The sequence below is a fragment of the Pieris rapae genome, chromosome 1 (assembly GCF_905147795.1).
Source record: "Pieris rapae chromosome 1, ilPieRapa1.1, whole genome shotgun sequence".
Taxonomy (NCBI): domain Eukaryota; kingdom Metazoa; phylum Arthropoda; class Insecta; order Lepidoptera; family Pieridae; genus Pieris; species Pieris rapae.
In genome coordinates this window covers 2,424,731-2,446,234 of record NC_059509.1, presented here as the reverse complement: position 1 = coordinate 2,446,234, position 21,504 = coordinate 2,424,731, and the positions used below count along the sequence as shown (strand labels likewise).

The 21,504-nt window shown below is 34.5% G+C and overlaps 2 protein-coding genes across 3 annotated transcripts in view; one reads left to right on the top strand and one right to left on the bottom strand.

Moving 5' to 3' along the window:
* LOC110996304 (phospholipid-transporting ATPase ABCA1) overlaps positions 1 to 21,504 on the bottom strand; it is a 35,371-nt gene that overhangs the window by 2,125 nt on the left and 11,742 nt on the right. The window contains exons 15-32 of one of the 2 annotated variants that reach the window (XM_045629163.1): positions 17,093 to 17,342; positions 14,960 to 15,018; positions 14,771 to 14,883; positions 14,189 to 14,411; positions 13,531 to 13,566; positions 12,738 to 12,820; positions 11,889 to 12,099; positions 11,122 to 11,343; positions 9,917 to 10,039; positions 7,777 to 8,010; positions 7,139 to 7,233; positions 5,755 to 5,899; positions 5,133 to 5,243; positions 4,057 to 4,190; positions 3,701 to 3,848; positions 3,141 to 3,351; positions 1,756 to 1,901; positions 441 to 526 (exon numbers count right to left, since the gene is read on the bottom strand). In XM_045629163.1, the coding sequence (XP_045485119.1) occupies positions 441 to 526; positions 1,756 to 1,901; positions 3,141 to 3,351; positions 3,701 to 3,848; positions 4,057 to 4,190; positions 5,133 to 5,243; positions 5,755 to 5,899; positions 7,139 to 7,233; positions 7,777 to 8,010; positions 9,917 to 10,039; positions 11,122 to 11,343; positions 11,889 to 12,099; positions 12,738 to 12,820; positions 13,531 to 13,566; positions 14,189 to 14,411; positions 14,771 to 14,883; positions 14,960 to 15,018; positions 17,093 to 17,342 (2,630 nt within the window). The remainder of the gene's footprint in view (positions 1 to 440; positions 527 to 1,755; positions 1,902 to 3,140; positions 3,352 to 3,700; positions 3,849 to 4,056; positions 4,191 to 5,132; positions 5,244 to 5,754; positions 5,900 to 7,138; positions 7,234 to 7,776; positions 8,011 to 9,916; positions 10,040 to 11,121; positions 11,344 to 11,888; positions 12,100 to 12,737; positions 12,821 to 13,530; positions 13,567 to 14,188; positions 14,412 to 14,770; positions 14,884 to 14,959; positions 15,019 to 17,092; positions 17,343 to 21,504) is intronic. The other variant, XM_045629184.1, reaches the window with a different exon arrangement.
* Positions 17,441 to 20,629, top strand: LOC123689398 (tigger transposable element-derived protein 6-like). Its single transcript, XM_045629245.1, has 3 exons — positions 17,441 to 17,668; positions 18,034 to 18,231; positions 18,362 to 20,629. Exons 2-3 carry the CDS (start codon positions 18,039 to 18,041, stop codon positions 20,311 to 20,313), a joined length of 2,145 nt encoding a protein of 714 aa, XP_045485201.1. The 5' UTR covers positions 17,441 to 17,668; positions 18,034 to 18,038; the 3' UTR covers positions 20,314 to 20,629.

Genomic DNA, 21,504 nt, shown 5'->3' with positions numbered 1-21,504 from the left:
TAATTGTATTATTTATTGAATTGTTAGTAAGTAATATTTAATTATTTACTAGCAGTGATTTGAAATATATGTCTGGTCCCTTGAGTTTCAAATTATCGAGAGTCGACTGTCTATTGTCGAAGCCAAAAATAAATCGATTCTCTAAACCCTCACCTTTGTATTCTAATAATAAACTCGTCTCGAGTTTGGTTCCCGACGTGAACAAATTTCAACACAAAATTAATTTTGGGTTCACATATAGGAAACTATAACTGTTAATCGAAGAGTTTTTTTTATAGAAAAAACAAATATATAAATAGGGGGCAAGCGGGCAGGAGGCTCACATAATGTTAAGTGATATCGCTTTCCATGGACACTCGATGCCAGAGGGCTCGCGAGTGCGTTGCCAGCCTTTTCAGCAATATTGATATTTGATAGTGTATGAAGGAAGTTTTTGTTACCTTATGTTCATCCTTGAGAGTACAGTTAAATCGATCTTGTAGAGCTGCCTTTAGCTTCCTTAAATCTGGTTTCGAACCATCCGTTTCTAAATAATAAATAACATTGATTACATAAATATCAGAGTTAAATAACATTTAATATTACGAAATAAATACCACCGCTGCATAACTAAAAACTTAAGTTCTTTAAATACAATAAAAATAACTTTATATAATTTATCTTGACTTTATAAATAAATAAAATTTATAATAAAATGCAGTTAATATAAAGAATAGTATTAAATGAATATTATTTTTAACATTTTTTTTAAAACAAATGAATTCAGTTATTTCTCAATTTTTTTAGTTAATCTACGTTATTGACGCGTAAAATCTATAATTATAATCTATTTAAAGTAAATTTTATTAGAAAGTTTTATAATCAAACGGAAATTACGTAAAAGTATATTTCTTTAAGTACCAAAACTGAGTTTAAATTTACATCATCAAGGGCATAGAACGGAAAAAACGGCTAGTTTTAATACTAGAGAGCGTATTCTATGAGAAAGTACCATTTATATGAACTAGATGAACCCGGTGAATGTCTTATCATACTGTTACAAAGATGGGTTGACTACACTAGAACGCCGTACGACAAGGACGGAGCAATGATAATGTAATGTGCGAGAAAAAGATAGAAAGTACGTCGTTCTAGAATTGTGCAATCGCGCTAGAGAGAGAGATAAGGGAGCCGAAACGCGACCGATGAATTCAGTTGCGATATCAAGAGATAAATTACTGTGTGAAGTGTGCCTTATTAAAGTGATTAGTCACAGTATTTTGTGTCTGTGTTATTATTTAATTTCTGCGAGTAACTTCCGGTTAATTTGTGTTTTCAAATTCCTTATTGATTTATTTAGAAAAAAACCCTTGACCCGGCATTCCACTACATATATTTTAAAATATGGTCAAAACTTGCAATAAACTTATACACTCAATGAATTTAAAATACCAAAAATATATATTTTTGTCCATTTTTGCAATGTGTACCTAAATATGTATAGAAAGATGTCTGATTTTTTTACTGTTTTGTGATTTTATTTTATTTTTATATTTACATTCATACAAAAACAGAAAACAGATTGATTACATACATACAATTATTACACACTAAACAACATTTGAAAATCTGATTTCAAATTATATCTGTACACAGCATTTACACTAAATATCAACTAAACAACATACACATATCAAACTGAATGACAAAAAAAAAGAAAAGAAAAAATAAAAATATTGTACATAATTGTTTATATATAAATAAATTGTTTATTACCGTCAGTAGCGGTGGGCATCAGTTTCAGTGTAAGGGCGTGTCCCGCGGCGTGGTTGGCCCTGAGTACGGCCGGTTCTCCCAACGCGCGGATTTCGCCCGCGGACATTATGGCTATACGGTTGCAGAGGGCTTCCATCTCGTCCATACTGTAACAAGAGTGCTTACATACTTCTTTCGCTTAGTCTCATCCTTATTTACGGGTCGTACTTTTTCTTCATCAACTACTAGTATTTTGGATATAGATATAGCGCTCATGAAGAAATAAAAGTATGGATGGTGGGATTATCTCACAGCTATCGATAATTAAGGACTTGAAGTAGTCGCCCCACTTCGCTTCCTGTAAAATGTCGTGGGTTTCACCCTCAGAGATATTTAGTTATCTATAGTCTGATTTTAAATTAAGTAGAATTTTGACAGCTATAATTTTTTGACATGTCAGAGATTACACACCTTTTTGGCCGAGCGGATTTTTCAATACGAGTCTGAACATATGACGCTATACATACACTTTATTTGTGAAATGAATGTATCTATTTTATTAAGTGATGCTCCACATTAAAAGTGTTTTAACGAGTGATATACATTTCATCACTAACAAACAAAAACGCATAACGATAACATTTTTTTTAAAAGGTTCACTAAACCTGGAATTAGTAGGCAGTGATGCCCTCTAAAGAATAAAATAAAGTAATTAAAGTTTATTAGAAATATTGTTCTTGATATTGAAATATTTGATATTTTTGTATTAGATCACTTAAGTAAGTAAATATTATGATTTACCTTTTTGCAAGTAAAACAAAAAAATACGTAGCATTTCATTTTATTGCACTCAAATGAGTCAAATTTGTCCCTTTTTCGGTGATAAACTTTCATAGTAGCAACACTTATGAAATGTCAGAATTATACGGAATTAAAAATCAGAGTATAGTGGAGCTTGCTAATTCATTGATTAATCAGTGGCGCTCCGCGCTACAACCTTATTCGTTCTAGGCCTCAGATTTCTGTATGGGTTTCATGATAATCTAATAGACAAGGTCAGCCGTCGACTTATTGGGTCTAAGGCAAGCCGGTTTCCTCACTACCATTTTTCTTCATTCTTAACATTCTCTATATTAGTGTACCTATACAAATATACAGATTACTTCTGACATTTATGACATATAAATTGAAACTCGAATTTCAGTTCTTTTGCTGCCAAGCTGTACATTGGTCCTTCGAGCCGAATAGTCATTTAGTATAGTATGAAAAAACTTTTGATAAAGTTTCGTGTAGACATTTTCAGAAAGCAGGTACGCCGGTGAAGTTACATGCGAAACCAGCATTCCCTACTACGATGTAACCATGCTAATAAGACACAAGCAGAAATAATAATTTGGTATTCATACCTATGCGACGTAATAATAAGCGCCCGTCGCGCCGCTGTTGCCCGTCTCAACGCTGCCCAGACACGTCTTCGCGCGGCAACGTCAACTCCGGCAGTGGGCTCGTCCAACAGAGTCACGGCTGCATTGCCACATAAAGAAGCCGCGGTGGATAGACGGCGCGCGCACCCACCGGAGTACGCGCTGACTGGTTGGTCTGCGTATTTCTCTAGCCCTGGTGGAATTTAATGGTAACGAATAAAAAAAAATGCCTGGAGACGTGGATGAACATTTTAAAGATAGAAAATATTGATAACATAACTTATATTAAGTAGGCATAAAATTAATTTACAGGTAAGACTGTAAGATAAATAATTTAAAAAAAAAAACAAATTTACGACAAGCATTAAAAAATCTGGAAAATATATATTGTATTTATCCCACCTTTTTCTGGAAGGTGACAGAGATCACGGATCAACACTTGCTATGGTCCTGACATACGTCTTTCGATTCATTCACTTTCATGACGTTCACCATGCTTGCTCGTCGATTATGGTAAAATCACGAAAACCTTATGTACTGACCTACGGTATCAATCCAGGAGGCAACTTCATCATGAATATGTTCTTCATCGCGGCCTTGTAGCGTCAGCAACAGCGTGAGGTTTTCGCGGCCCGTCAAAAATACGTCCAAGCCGAAGAATTGCGGACAGTACCCCAACGAACGTAAGTACTAATTTGATATGGCGGATTAATAAACATATTATTGATCGAAAAAAATAATGAGTTGAGGTGACGTTCTACAGATAAAAAATATCGTACTGTAGATAATAAGTATCTTCTGTAGAAATAAATCATGTCATATGTCAATAAATAAAGACGCCTTTGTTAAGACAAAGTTGTATTGTTGTTATTATTACATATTTTAATTTATTTCGTACCTCAGTCCTCGATTTGTCCATGTGATATCCATTCCCAAATATCCGTCCCCTGGTAGGACATTCGCTTGACGTAAGCATTTTGAATGTTGTTGATTTTCCCGCACCGTTCACCCCCAAGAGACCAAAGCATTCACCTAAAAATATTTATAACATTTCACTTAAAATATAAATACAAGAACGCGGCTGACATATGTATTTATAGAAATATATTTACGTTATTATTACAAAGCAAAATATACTCTGTCTTATAAAAACCTTTTTATTTGAAAATTTGCTTTACATTTATGCGTCCTAGAGTAAATAAATAAACGATTATTTTTTCTTACTATTTAAACCATCCCAATCGATGGAATGATGTATGACAGGGGAAGAAAAGAATGGATAAAATAAAGAATAAATCATTCAAGAGGCCAGGAGAGGTCACATAAAAGGTAGCAGATGTTAGAACAAATATAAATAAAACTTAAGTTTAGGAAATGGGTAAGAGGAACATAAAAGTGGAGCAAGAAAGTCACCAGTACTTTATTCTTTCTTTCTTTCTTTCTTTCCACTTTTATGTTCCTCTTACCCTTTAAACTCGGAGGCAATTTAGGAAGGAAAGACGAGATTAAGAAAACAGCAGGTGGCAGTGTAGATATAAATGGTGGAATTTCAAGGAGGCCTTTGCACAAAAAAGAGCACACATATCTAGAAATTTATGAGATTATCGATATATAAATGTAAAGTATCTAAAATATAGGGCTTTCACTATTATTATTGTATAATTCTTAAATAACATAAATACACATTTAAGATGAAAAACAGACCAGGTCTGAGAAATTACTATTGCAAAAGTTTTTTCTAAACCGTAATTATTTTTCAATAAGTGTTCTTAGTTATTTTAAAAATAGTTATATAATACATATATGCCGCGTCAAATTAAGAAGATTCAGATCATATGATATAATTTAAAAATTATTTATCTTTATGTTTCACAGACTACAAAACGGTTAATACAATAGAGTAGCACAGAGTATAGGTAAAGATGGTATAATCAGAAAATTGAATTACTATTATCTCTGTAATCAATAACTTACCTTTTTGGACTGAGAAGCTGACCCCTTTGACAGCAGTGCATGGCTTGGGGTAATTCAAATATTTCTTGTGTACATCATCTACCAACATCGCGTCGCGGATGTCTCGGGGTGCTATTACGTAAATGGATTAGAATAGCTCATATTGCATTATGCATAGCTAACATATCCATGAATGCATGTTGTTCGTTTCCAAAAACTATTAAGCGTCGTTATTTAAGGATTAGAAAAATGCTAATTAACTAACTTTTCAAACGTTAGTAACAAAAACCATACTACTAATTTAGATGTTATCTAGTTAAAAGTACATTATAATGCAATTTAGTATGAATTGAAGATGTTCTCGGCGGACCGCGTATCAAAAGAAATTTCATTTAGTCATGATGATGCAATTGAGATTTTTAATCTATGAAAATTTTAGCGTTTCGCGCCATTTCATGTTTACAATTATCAATACTATTATAGATTAGATTTTTTATTTTCGATTACTATAGTATATAATTCGATTTTTAATATTTTTTACCGATTGTAAGATTACATATAAATTATAATTTAACCATAATCATACATATATATTTAAAAAAAATGTCAGGCGGTTTTTCCATAGAAATGATATAAAACTTACGTAAATCAATCGCCTTGTTCACATAGCACTTTTCAGCGCAAACCATTTGATCGACATTGGTACTGGTTTCTGGAGAATATCTCGAGTTGAATATTCGATCAATCCAGCACATAAAGAGCCCCTTTTCACAGGCTATCACTAACGCCTGCAAATTTATAAAGTTGGTTACACAAACATATGGTGCTACAACTTTTAGGTCTGGGCTTCATATTTCTGTATCGGTTCGTGATCATTCATGAACATTTGCTTTGTACGCTAGGATTTTTAGGTCAATTTTTTTATTTATTTAATTGATTTAATGTTTTAAAATACAAAATACAGTCAAAACCGATATTAGTTATAACAGATTTTGATTTAATAAATAAAAAAATTAAGCATATGGGCATCCAACAAAAAGTCACAAAGAGCATTTACGCACGCACTATTTCCAGGTTACTTGCGTGCACGCACGTATACGCGCAGAATAAGCTAGATGAGACTTTGTTGTTGGATGAGAGTGTCGATAGTTTCAATAAAAAATTGAAATTTAAATATGAGAATTTTAAGAGAATTAATCGACTCATATTTTTATTTATCAATCGCAGAACGATACCAAGTACTAGAGTGTACTTAGAAATTCTCATGGTGTACTGAATCAAACCTACGATCTCAGGGAATGGAGTCACACACTGAATCCACAAATCCGACACATTGATTTGCAGATAGACAGCTTTTTTTTAGCTTCCAATTAGATTTAGGGCAATAGCGCACTAGCGGCCATGACGCGCGACCCGAACGCAAGGGTACCGGCCAAGACAGGTGGAGGAAATAGTAGTGTTTGTCTATCTTTCAAGTAAGAAGTGAAAAAACAAAACGAAAAAATATTGGGTTCATCCATTGCTTGCAAGAGAGTTTATTGCAAGTTCTTCTCTTCCGTTCTACGCCCTTGATTTGAGAACTGGCAGTAAATATAAAATTAAATTCATTTAATATTTCTTTTTTTTGACGTTCATAAGTGTACATTGTTACCTACATGAATAAATAAATTTTGATTTGATTTGCTACGTGAAAGGCTTAGCGTCGCTTCGATCTCGTTGGCCGTCGACCAGGTGTTTCATGCAACAGGACGAAGGACGAATGTGTTCCAGGACTAAGGTGGACCACTAATTGAACATAATGATTTTATTTCAATATTTTGTCACCATACAGATTTTATGTGTGACTACGTGGCCCCCTCCTGACGCCAAATCTGAATCCGCCCCTGGGTTCATGGCGATTTCATAATAATGTATCCATCTCGCTGGCTGCTGCGACCTGGCCGCTAGTGTGCTATTGCCATTATGATGTTTAAATCTTCCCTATGCATGTCTCATAACAAACGCCTCGTAACATTTAAAGAACTTACCATATAAACAATGGTTTGGCCAACTAAAATCAGCATGTAGTAAAGCGGCGACGCGTCATCAAACGAGAAATAATTCAGCGACTTTTCGTTCAATTCTGAAATGTAAACGTGAGTCGACAGTCTTTACTAAGCCGAAGGCAAAAACTACAATTATTAAAAAAAATGAATTGAATTTATTATAATAAAAAGAACATTGAAAGATTGAGATTTCATTTTGTCTTTTAACCCGCAGAATTTTCTCATCAAATATCGAACTTAGAGGAACGAGTTTACTTTCTTATATAAGTGAAGTAAATGGGTAGAAGGTTCATCTGATGTTAAGAGGGACCACCGCCCAAAGACACTCACATTGCCAGAGGGCAAGTGCGTTGCCGGCTTTTTAAATTATTTGTTTCTTGAAGGATTCTAAGTCTAATAGGCTCGGAAATATTAAGGCGAGTAGCTGGATGTACATTGTGGTAGTACGCGAAAAAAACTGCCTTTGAAAATGCTCAGTTATGGAACGACAGACGACGAGGTAAAACGGGTGCCAAGGCACCAAATAAATTTCTTCCTATTGATATAATATAAGTATAAAAATAAATAAACGTTAGTTTCTATTAGAACTAGTTTTGTGAATGAGACGTTGCCGGACTTACCGCAACATTTTTTGACATCGAAGTTTAAATCCGGAACTAACAGATTTGGACATTTGTCCTTATTGAGATCACAGTATGCGTTCACACGTGCGATGTTGCCGGCCCGCTTCATTGCCATTGCAACCGTATGTGGCGGTATCGTATAGGCAACAAATGCGAGGAGGAAGTTGGCATAGACCGGTACATCCTCTTGAAAGAATTCAGTTCCAGACTTTACAGCTGGTGTGATAATTCCTGAAAATTTGCTAAATTAATACGAAAAAACTACATTCATACGCCAAGGGCGTGAACCAGTCTGTTGCACAAATCCTCGTTGGCAAAGACTTGCGCCTACTGAATGCTTTATGAATTCGCATCGTACGTTCACAGTATACATATATACATATTGAGTATTTTATGAATTTAATATTATATATTTTATTATATGTATTTCATATTTTTAAGTCTTCTTTTAGCGCGTAGTGAAAAATGATGTTAGTAAGTATGTACTATGCGCGTGCACAAAAAAACTGACACTGAAAGAAAAATACAAAAAACGTTCTAAGTTTAAACAAAAACTTAAATATATATATGTATGTAACTTAATGTATGTTAAAGTAATTTATTCGGTTAATTATATTTTATGATGAATTTACACCAGGGAATACCATTAAACAAACTTATAACTTAGTTATGTGCCAGCCCTGCACCTAACAATATATGATTTCGGCTGACGAAGGAAGCCACCGGCGCTTATACCACGAATTCTAATTCAATTCCTGATTTGACATTAGCTACTGTCATTTTGTAAAATAATGATACCACATATAAAAGTGTAGTGATGTACACATATTCTTTTAATAAGTACGCTGTAGACGAAATGGCAGCACAACATCGGATCACGGTTTTAAGACTGCCCCTTTACCATTGCGATCTGAACCCTATCGAATTGATATGGGCGCAGGTAAAGGGGCATGTAGCTCAAAATAATAAAAACTTCAAATTGACAGACGTGCGAATTTATTTAAGGAAGGCATTCAAAAAATTACGGCTACCGAATGGTCTAAATGCGTATCCCATGTTGTCAAAGAAGAGGAAAAAATGAGTAGGCTAGATATGTTAATTGACAATATCACAGACATATTAATCACTACATAGTATAAAACTTCGCTTTTTTCTGTCCCTATGTCCCTTTGTATGCTTAAATCTTTGAAAATACGCAACGGATTTTGATGCGGATTTTTTATATAGATAGAGTGATTCAAGAGGAAGGTTTATATGTATAATAACATCCATTTAATAGTGGAGAAGTACTGTTATTTTTGAGGTTTCTAATGTGATGTCGTAAATAATTACATTTTTTCCGCTTACATTGCAAACGCAGGCTGAACTCTACGAGTTTTATCAAAATAATGTACTAAGTATTGTACACATTGAAAAGGTCTACAGAAAAGTCCGTGATGGTATATGTCTATCTCTTATAGATAACCCACATTTTTATATACAACGTTCACAGATTGTCTGTAGTGTATTTAGTATCAGTAGTAGTAAATGTTACAAAAAGTGACAGTGATAGCGTAGCGATGACGGCGACGACTGATAAAATTATACATCTATTTGTTTTATTTCTCACGTCTTATGTCTAATTCTTCATGATTACTAATAATACACAATTATTTAAGAAAACTCTCAAATCCTTAATAAAATTAATCGTCATAACTAAATTATCCGTTCAGAAATATCTAATTTCCTGATATACTTAGTTTTTATTAAAGTAGTAGTTGTTTAGATATACTACTGTAAACTAGAGGAATCGATCCGGAAATATTCCATTTCCGTATCGTATAATTTCGCAACGTCACTATTTATTACTCGTCATAACGTTGCAACACTGAAATTGTCAAATCAGGAATCGAATTAAAAGCTCTAGTTATATAATACTTAGGTTTTAAGAATGGCATACTTAAGCATCGCGCTTCAGAGGACCACACTAATTTGTAATTATATAACAAATTAGTTTATAATAAATTTGTTTTTTTGGACTGCACCGGCAGGTGAAATTGGCGCAGTCGGTAGGACACTCGGGTTGCGCCTCGCGGGCTAGATTTCCCGAAAAATCAAGAAAATATACTATTACTTTATACTAAATATAAATACTTACCAAAAAAAAACAGAATCACGACAAGAATGGTGGTGGCTGCGGTCTCTGCGAAGAAAAAGCTCACGAAATAGACAAAACACAGGACCGACATCGTACTCAGCAGCATTATCAGGAACAGGGTACCTGTAACAAGAACAGTGTTGGCCTAGTGGCTTCAATTGGCATAGGCCTCCAGCCTTTTAAGTCTGGGCCAGTGGCCTTAGGTGGCACCCGGTGGTGTCACCCCATCGTAAGTAAAAAGCAATAAATTTTATATAACAAAGGACATTTATTAATATATCGCGAGTTTCGGACGGGAATCCCCCACGACAGCGTCAGGCTCTTATGTGGGAATCCCCGAATTCTACATAAAGCTGAGCTAGTGCTAGTGGAGGAATTTCTGAAAAAAGTAATTTTTATGCTAGCGATTTATTTATTGTTTGTACATTGTTTTAAAGTTGAGAGTCCGGGTGAGTGTCACCCTTTTAGGGTTACCAGGTGTGGACCGCCCCCCCCCCCTTTGCTACGCCATTTTGTCTGAGTCAGAGGTCATTTTTAATAGGCAAGTAGGTGATCAACCTTCTGTGCCTTCGACTTTTTGGTTCTAAAGAGTGCCGTCAGATTTCGGTATCGTAACCATTTGCTGTTTTTAAGTGCGTGACCAAATATAGCGCGACATTCGAGCTTAGTACGCCGCGCTGTTCATACAAGTGTCGCGCTTTATATTGCGTAGGTGAATTCGCATTAGGGATGCTCGATATTAGAAAAACATCGATATCAGTGAAAACTGATCATCGATGATTTTTGCATTAATAATTGTCGAAGAAATAAAGTACAGTAAAATGGTTCGAAATTAATGAAGAAACATAATAAATCATTACATATTACGATATTTTTTATGAAATGACTGAATGTATTAAAATTACTTTTGATGAAGGGGAACCTTTTATTCCATTTATTTGTTGATAAAGAGTATTGAGAAAGAGAAAGGGCAAGCGAGACTACGAAGAACGAACGAAGTTTATTCAGAATTTTAATAAACCTGATTTGTGGATTGGTTCATAAAAGACTTAAATCCATTCGTAATTTGTATTAGTCGTGCCGAGTCCGTGAGCTAACAACAGAGAATGGAAATATTTATACATGTTAAAGATGATCTTAATAAGTTTTATTTAATACTCAATAAATTATTTATTTCATCTTAAGAACTCAAAACATTTTCTCACCAAGAAAGTCCGGTTTGTTAATGGTTTCATCGCGATCCAGGGCGACACAGGCCACCAAAGTGGGTATCACCAGTAACAGAGTGTATATAGTTATGTGCGCTATCAACGTCGAGAGCCAAAACACCAGAGGGGGACACCCAGACATGATAAATATGTGTCGAGTACTAGTTTCCCGCTCCTTACATGCGATGCTCGCCGCATTCATAATTGTACATATGACAACTGAAAGAGGGTTTACCTGTTAATAATCTTCTGTTTGACTGCTTCTACGAATACTTTTCTTTGAGAGCTAGGAGAGCTTGGAATTAAAATAAACCGAGGGAGAGGGGGAGTTCTAGAGGGAGTGAGAGGGAGTGAGAGAGAGAGATCTAGAGAGGGGGTTCTAGAGGGAGTGTGAAAGAGTTTTAGTGAGCTAGAGAGAGAGAGGCGGGGTTCTAGAGGGAGTGAGACCGAGTTCTAGAGAACTAGAGTTTTAAATTTACATTACTGCCAATTATCAAATCAAGACGAGAAAAGCTGGCATTATACTCCTCCCTCGTAATGCTTTGAAGTCGCAAGGTTTTTACAAAATGTAAGTAAAAAATCACCTAGTAGTTGATTATTGTAAATAAACAATGAATAAGAAAACCAATGTTTAAACCTCTCTCAGCAAGGCACGGCTTGTTATATTGTTCTACACCGTTCTTTATATATAGGAAGGAAAATTAAAATGAAAAGTGCCAGAAGTGGCACGTATGTCAATTATTGAACAATATAAAGACACTTACTGAAGACGATGAAGGCACTCCATAAGAAGATGTTACTCATTTCTTTCGGTTCGACAATCTCCGCACTCCTTTGTTGCGCCGTTTCCAGTGGATAATTAATAGTGGACAAGGTTACACCATCACTCCAAGGCAATAGTTGACTCGCGAGCAAATTGGTTAGAACGTTCATGGCGACGGGTGCCGCGTGACGTACACGAGTCGTAAACAAAATCTGAAATAAATTAATTCCTTTAAAGGCCCGTTTCACAATGTATGGATAAAGTGCCAAATAGCTATGCAACACATAAATTATTCGAAAGATAAAAGTTCCAAATAAGATACTTCACATTTCATGAAGTATAGCGCTATCTGACAGTCGTGAAACGCAAAAATACTATTTATCCTACCGATAAGTAATAAATAGCTTATTTGGAACTTATCCGGACATTGTGAAACAGGCCCTAAATATATCAGTGGCTACCTTGTTAGGCCTCGGCTTCAGATTTCTGTATCTGTTTCGTGATAATTTGTCAAACTAATAGGCAAGTAGATGATCAGCCTCCTATGCTTGACATACGCCAATGACTTATAGGCAAGGCGGTTTCCTCACAATGTTTTCCTTCACCGTTGAAGCGAATGTTAAATGCTTAGACACATACCTTAGGGATGGTAGTCACACCCTGAAGCCTAAGCCAACTGCTTTAAAAAACCTAAATTTACCTATACTTAAAAAAATATTTCTTATTTGTGTTGATTAGTCTTGAATTAAGGAGAATTAAATTTTTTAATTTCAATTATTGTTGCGTATGTAAATTATATATAATAATTATTCATGAATTATATGGCCCGTTATAAAATTTGCTTACAAACCTTTGCGTCGGTTTGATTAAGTTCCAATCCAACGATATACTTGTTGTAATCCAACTGATTTCGCTTGCTAATACGCAAAATATCTGTAAAAAGTTATAATATTACGTTTATTACTTAAATTTGAAGATTTTTTTTCACACGCTTGAGACAGTATCTCACTGCCACCAATTGTTATAACTGCATTGTTTTACAGGAAAAAGGAATTTAATAAGCCAGGCCTGAACGCACGACAAATGTGGGTTTTAGTGCGGAAGTCCACACTACACTATGAAAGAGGAAATAATTTTAGTGTCAAGTTTTGCGCGCAGTGTTGTACACTTGTTCACTAAGAAAATTGTCTGCCGACAGTTACTAATATAGATGGGCAGGAAAGCGCTGTGCTTATATTGCGCGCGCATAATTAATATTTTCGCTTTGGTAGCGGCAGTAAGACTGAGTTCGCGAACAACGAGTGTGTGCGCGTCGACAAGCGTACACTACTTGTATCGTGTACGCACAAAAACGTGCACGGATATGCGCGAACTTTGCCGTGCGCTTTGCAACACTCTTCCGCACAGTTCAGCACATTGGTCGAATTGTAATCTTAAAAATTAATTAAAAAAACAACGTAAACAAGCGGTAATTGTTTTGTTGCACGAATGAGTTTAGTATGATATAACGTATAAATAAAAAACTTGCAAAAGATAAGATAAACTTAATGTTAAAACACAGTTATAGTATAAAATATTAATTAAGGACTTTTTAGTTTGGTGAACAACGTGCAAGATAAAACACACCAAAAATTAAAACTTGCTTTCATCTTCACAGTCGTGGCATAGGATATTTTGACCTGTGAACGAATGTATCATGTGAAGCTACATTATTCAACAAAACAAGGTGACGAAATCTAGATGCAAAAATTTATCAGTGCATGCCCTCATATGTTTCCAATAGTTTTTTCCTGAAAATTCTCTTCAAACGGTAAGGAACCATAAATAAAATAGTCAAGCAATCTTATTACTTCAGAGCTTTACATTAACCGCTAAATTAAAAAAAACGTATACATATTGTTACGAAGCCACGTTGAATACACTAAAACGGCGTACGACAGGGACAGAGCAATGTGCAAGACAGAGATACATACTACGTCGTTCTAGAATTGTGTGCTACTCTGTATCAATCCTGCCTAGACAGTTTCGAATGCGATATCAAGAGATGAACACCGAAGAGATAAAGTGCGAATAAAGTGAACACAAGTGATTAAGTACTGTGTGATTTGTGCATTATTAAAGTGATTAGTGACAGTATTTTGTTTTGTGTGTAATAAGTGAATTTTTGCGAGTAATTTCCGGTTAATTAGTGTTTATAAATTTCTCATTGATTGATTCAAGAAATAAACCCTAGAAGACATACTACGGCATTTTCTATCCGATCCCCTAGCTTGTAACAATATTAAAGTTTTAGAAACTTACTGGTAGCCACATCATCTGCTACTTCAAAGTCGATTTTCGGATAGGCGTCACTTAGGCTTCGCAAACTATAAGACTTGTCCACTTTATAAAGAACCCGCGAATTCGGCAAATCATGATACATGCCGAGGTTCATAGTCGCTGGTGGGTTCTTTTCTTCGTTGGTTTTATAATCGTTGGTAAGATGCGTTATACCGTATATAAAAAATAAGGGTAGAACAATTTGCTGAAAAATAACGTTATATATTTTAACTTTGATTGGAGTGCTGAAATCTTAATAATCATATTAACAAATATAGTAGATTGGGCGATATGTAAAAAATTGTCAGGCTTCAGTAATGTTCATAATATGATGTTTTTATGATTTTTTCGTAAAACATATTAACGATAGCGGATTTTGATTAACAGTAAATGCAGACCAATCCGTTATTTTTTATATCGTTTGTTTAATGTTTGTTATGGAAGAGCTGGCAACCCTGGCACAGGTATTTTTTACTTAAAACACATTAGCATTTGCAGTCGCGGTCAGGTCTTTAAAACTGTTAAAAAATCATTGAACGATAAAAAAAGTATATAATGGCATACCGCTATAAGAAAGCCTATCTTCTTGCTCCAAACATACTTCAATTGACGGCGGAACAGAGCAGAGAACTGGCGTAAATACAATTTTGTTCCAGTTACTTTTGGGTAATCGGCTTCTGTAAATAAAACCGTTATAAGTAAAAAACAAATTTAAACAAATTATCTAACAGCGTATACATATAAATCACTTGCCTTGAATGTCACCATCGATTTCGTCATCATCAAAACTTGTAGTAATATCACTGCACAATCTGAAAATAAAAATTATATATATATTAACACACTTGCAAAACGAAGACTATAAACTATACTAAAACTTTTAATTCGATTCCTGATTTGACAATTTCAGTGTTGCAACGTTATAAAAAGTAATAAATAGTGACTTTGCGAAATTATTCGATACGGAAATGGAATATTTCCTCTGGTTTACAGTAGTATATTTAAACAACTACTACTCTTTAATAGAAACTAAGTATATCAGGAATTTAAATATTTCTGACCGGATAATTTAGTTATGACGATTAATTTTATTAAATTCATTACTTTATCAGTAACACGTCTTTTTGTGATGTACTTGGCTGAGGATCCATTTTGATGAAAAACAGAAATATTAACTTTTTATGAAAAAAAGCGAATGTTTCTAATTAATAAATAATTATTATGAATAATTATGTATATATTTAAATAAAAATCAATAATTTTGACGTTAATATGTACACCAAGATTATGATTGAATGACATAAACATAAATCTCGATTGTTTGTAAATTTTTGTGTACATCACTTCACATGTATATGTGGTATCATTATTTTACAAAATGACAGTAGCTAATGTCAAATTCGGAATTGAATTAGTAGTCGTGGTATAGAATGATTTTGAACACAGTTTCTATACACAACATATCGTTGTCGCTACGAATTGAAGCGAAGCATATATTAACAAAATCGTACGTAATAATAAAAGGTCATCAATTGAGCCTTGACATAATATTTTTTTTTTGCAAAACTTATATTTACATATATTGTCGTACATATCAGATAGAAGATTTTATAAAATTATCAGTAGATTTTGTAAATGTATGATGTTGTAGACTTAATAAATAAATATATCGAGACAATTTAAATAAATAAATAAATAATAAAAAATCCAAAAAAAAACTTTACCGTTTTATCCAATTCTCGATTTGCTTTGGCTCGGCCTTAATCTCCAACAAGATATACAAATATATTTTAAAATTATGACAACTACGCCTACGCCACATTATTTTTTTGGATCGCTTGGTTGAATCATGTTCGCTCGCGATTATTTATTATAATTTACACCCTTAAAACTCTATATTATTTCGAAAGTATTCTGCGTATTATGAATCTTATGTGTTACTACTAAAAGACACTTATATTATCATCATCATATAATTTGTAACTTTCCTGCGTAACCTTTCCTATTGAGATAAGAGAACAGTTAATTTCCTGTATTAATAATTTCTCTTATCTGTGGCAACTTGAATTAAATGAAGGATATATAAAGGTAGGTATGTCTTAATACATTGTTAAAAGAAATTATTTGCCGCCTAAACTACTGTTAAAATTAATTTTTATTTACTTATTTATACTTCATTGCCAGAATAGACATAATAATACATATTAGAAAAAAAGTAAGTAGGTTACATAAGTTATTATGCAATGGGCAGCCTATCGCTACCAAGCAATTTCTTCCAGGCAACCCTAATATGGAAAAGGACGAAACACCTCCAGAGGGTAAAGTACAAGAAATGAATAATAATTTAACAAAAAGATCTTAAAATAATATGCAACTATAACAAAAATCAAATATAATAAAATCTAAAGAAAAAATATAGATAATAGTATGTATAAACAGGTATGTAAAAACTCTGCCAAAGGTAAATTGACTCACAATGAATATATATATATATATATACTAGCGGATCCGACAGACGTTGTCCTGTCTATACGTCTTTAATTTGAAAATTGCAAACTTTTTTTAATAAGCTAAAACATCTGGACCATTTTGATGAAAATTATTATTCAAATGTTATGACAATATCTAACGATCCAGCCCATGGTCTACAAAAACACATTGGTCTGTCGGATCCAATGTAAAACATTCCAAAATCAACAAGTACTAATTAATTAAAAAAAAACATTGTCCAGCGGACAAAATTGTGAATCTAAACCATTCTCGAATCTCCACGAACACACACAAAAAATTTCATCAAAATTGGTCCAGTCGTTTAGGAGGAGTTCAGTCACATACACACGCACACAAGAAATATATATATATTAAGATTAAATAGAATTTACTTACTTTAAAAAAACTTCCTCCAACGTCGACTTTCCCACGCCAATAGAATCAATGCCGAGTTGTGCCCTCTTATTCTCCAAAGCCGTAAATAATTTTGGAAACTTCGTACTGTCTTTAGCTGGGAGACTGTATGAGATTGAGTTGATAGAGGTTTCTTTGAGTGTGGCGTCGGGGATGTGAGATTGTATCACTTCAGTTAGGGCTTGTTCTCGAGGTAGTCCGATAGTTGTGAATGTTAGGCGGTAACCGGTACCTATTTTAAAATATATAATTTAATTCTAATTTAGGTGACCACGTGGGAAAAGTTTATTTATTAACACTTAGTTAGGGTAAAAGTGGGATAGACGCCCTTGGAGGATAGACGCCGCGCCTTAAAAAAAGAGAATTTAAAACCAAGTTCACGCTCTAGTACCAAGTTCCTCGGACAGATCTCGCCCCGCACAGCTCAGTCCGCGCACGCGCTTCGACAGGACTGCACGTATCGCCGCTTGAGTAAAAAAAACGTTGCAAAATTTTTCGCGCTTGCATGATTCTTGTGACAGTGACATTTTGACGTGTTCAGAACTTTCGTTTTCGAAGGTAAGTTTTAAGTGTGTATTGTTATTTAAATAGTATGTATCATTTATATTTATGGTGTGTTTATAAAATTACGAAATTATTTAAGTATTTTTATTTATTTGCTGGGGCGTCTATCCCTACTAAAAAGGATAGAGGCCCCACTATTGACTGAGTATAGACGCCCTTAAAGGCATATATCCTCTATGATTTATTCACAGGTACTTAGGCTTAGGTAAGATTTTTTTTAAATATCTACTTAATATGCAACTTAGTAGGAAAATTGACTTTCCAGTTTATTTATGAGCCTTTTATACCTTTAAATGTCATACTTCACTGTACTTGTAAAAATAATGCAGCGTATCACCTAATTTCATTTTTTATTTTAGACATAATGCCGCGAAAATATAAAAGGAAAATAGGGGCACCCGTTCGTGCTGCTTGGTCAGAAGAAGCCCTTTGCAAAGCTTTTGGGGAAATGGATAAAGGCCAAGTCGGTGTAAATGAAATATCTCGTCGTTATGGTATTCCATCTCGAACTTTGAGGAGGCGATATGCTAAAAAAAACTGTGAAAAACTTACTTTGGGTAAGTAATAGAGGAATTAATTGCCGTAATCAAATTCAATTTAGGCACTGTCTTCTTAGTTTTTTTTTCATACTTGTCCTTTTTGAATCCTACGTTTTTTTCCTGTACCTATTAATTTCTTCTTTTTCAGGAAAACATCCCACACTGGACTTTGATAACGAGAAACGTCTCGTAGCGCACATACAAAAATTAGAAAAGGCAGGATTTCCCACAACACGACAGGATGTAAGAAGACTCGCGTTTAAATTTGCCCAGAAACTGGGTTTGGAAAATTCTTTTAACAAAGAGACACGTATGGCTGGTCAGCACTGGCTCAAATCATTTCTTGAACGACACCCAGAACTCAGTATTCGCCAGGCAGAAGGTTTGTCTATTGCAAGGGCTCAAGGATTAAATCGAGATGAAGTAAACAAAATGTTTGTATTATTGCTAAAAGTACTAACTGAAAATAATTTGATCGATAAACCTGATCGAATTTATAATACTGACGAAACTGGAGTTCAAATGAACAATAATCCTGGTAAAGTTATTGCTACTAAAGGTGCCAAAGTAGTCAATTCCATCACTTCTAGCGAAAAAGGCGAGACAATGTCAATTATAGCTTGCTGTAACGCTGTTGGCAACTATGTTCCTCCGGTGGTCATTATCAAAGGGGTCAATAAAAGACCAGAGTTCCAAGAGGGTCTTCCGCCCGGAGCCAACGTGTACATGAACAAAAAATCTGCCTACGTCAACTCAGAACTCTTTCAAAAGTGGCTAAAAGAACAGTTCGTGCCAATAAAACCACAGGGTAAGGTTTTGCTTATACTTGACGGGCATTCATCTCACACTACTGCTATTGATTTACTAGAATTAGCACAAGAAAATGACATCATATTGTTCTGTTTGCCAAGCCACACTACACAGGCTTTACAACCGCTTGACCGGAGTTTTTTTAAACCTTTCAAAACTTACTTCGCTTCAGAAACTAAAAACTGGATGTTGAGTCACAAAGATCGAAAAAAAAATCGATACATTGCTGGAAAATTAATAGGTAATGCATGGGCTCGCGCTGCTACCTCTTCTAATGCTGTGAATGGGTTTCGTGCATGTGGTATTTTCCCGTACAATCCTTCTGCTATTCCTGACACCTACTTTGCTATCTCTGATAACAGCTTTCAAAATGTAGATGAAGGAAACCTTGCTCAAGACCAACCAGTAGCAAGGGAACTCGACGCTAATGCTGATGTGAATTCATTTTATGTTGAGCCCCAGCCTGGTCCATCGTCGTCAACTATCAATAGGGAGCGGGAGCCTCATTTCGGATTCTTACTATATGAAGATCTTGCAGCGGACTCAATTATTATTCCCTTAGAAGGAAATGTCAGTCCGTCCATCCTTTCTCAGAATCCTAATGTTGAAACTGTAAAAGTCATAACTCCAGGTGAATATTATCTTAAAGAATGTTCACCGGTCCCAAAAATTCAAAATCTAGATGAAGAAAACCTTGCTCAAGACCAACCAGTGGCAAAGGAACTCGATGCTATTGCTGATATGAATTCATATTATGTTGAGCCCCAGCCTGGTCCATCAACTTTCAATAGGGAGCCTGAAACTGTAGAAGTCATAACTCCAAGTAAATATCTTAACGAATGTTCACCTATCCCGAAAATTCCTGTTCCATTATACAAAAGAGGCAAGCAAGGTGCTGCCGTTTTAAATTCAGAAGAACATATTAACTCTAAGAAAGCTAAGTTGAAAGGTAAAGCTAAGAAGCAAACACCAGACAAACCTAAAAAAAACAACCAAAAATCAGTTCCTAAAAAGAAAAGACCGAGGTTTAGCTCTGAAAGCGAACAAGAGTTCGATGAATCAGATTCTGACCAGACTGAATCTGATAAAGAAAATACTAAATGCAGAGAATGTTTCGATGACTATGCAAGTACCAAGTCCACGGCGGACTGGATTCAGTGCCTGATGTGTAAACTCTGGTTACACGAAGATTGCACTCTATATGGCGATTACTGTAATAGATGTGGACACAAGAAGAAGCTTGCAGCTCTAAAAGCTAACCTGGCCAAAGTGAATTCAAAGAATAAGTAATCTGGCCAAAGTAAACAGTATCTCTATATTTGTTGATTATTTGAAAATTTTGATTAGTGTTATTTTTTTAAGAAGGAAGCTGTTTTTTCCCAAAGAAAGAAGTCTTAAGGGCCGGATTTGTTTTAAGTTTTATTATTCCTAAATTTAGTTCTGTAAAGTTTTAAATAATTTTTAATAGACGTTGTTAAGTTGCTAAGTTTACCCAAAGAATGAAAGACTGAGCCATTTGTTCCTATAAAAGTGCCATTTACTTCAGTTTTACGGTATATTTAGATAAGAAAACCTTATAATATATTATTGCAACTAAGAAAGCAAATAAACATTTTATTTAATTTTCTACGAATTTTTTTTTCTTACGGAGGCATCTATCCCATTGTAGGGCATCTATACTCATGTCGAAATTTTGCCTGGGGCAACTACCCCATACAGTAGGCGTCTATCCTCAAACAATAAGTTTTTTTTAGAGCCGAATATCTACAAATCTACGGTATGCCTTGAATAATGATATGAGTAGATAGTAAGTATAAGGACTATAGTTGTTTAAAATAGTTAACTCACTCGAACAGTGCTTCAAAAAAAAAAGTTATAGTCAGCTTACAAAAAGTGGGGCATCTATCCCACTTTTACCCTACATAGCACTATATAAAAATAGAACATAAATAAAATAGGCAACTGGCGGCCTTATTGTTTTCTAGCGATCTCTTCCAGGCAACTACTTTTTAATAACATTATTCTTAAAAACTGAATCTCAACTTTAAATTAAGGCTTATGGGTTAATATCTTCATCCGGTATCTCTTTAAAATGAAAGTCTTGACAGGTTCTGCCCGAAAAGAAAGCCAAAATAAAGTCCAACTATAATAACGCAACAGTTCTCAATATAAAAAGGCAGACGATCTAAAATCCTAGGACGTATAACATGTACTAACAAATGGCCTCACCATTTATTCCTGTGAATATTTTATTATAAACCAAGATACCATAAGCTTTTTTTCTGACATGGCGGTTCTTTAAAGATTAGCGCGCGGTAATTTCACACATGGAAATAACATTTTATTCATGATCATGTATTGAAGACACAACTTTTGCCTATTGTAAAAGAATTATCAAGAAAAAGATATAGAATGTGGAGGCATCTAGTTTTTTACTACTAAAATATTACGTTCAAGTATTACGTAAGCATTATATTTGGG

Coding starts and splice junctions, on each gene's coding strand:
- LOC123689398 (XM_045629245.1), top strand. CDS start 18,039: ATGCCGCGAAAATATAAAAGGAAAATAGGGGCACCCGTTCGTGCTGCT. Junction 18,232..18,361: donor CTGTGAAAAACTTACTTTGG/GTAAGTAATAGA, acceptor CTTCTTTTTCAG/GAAAACATCCCACACTGGAC.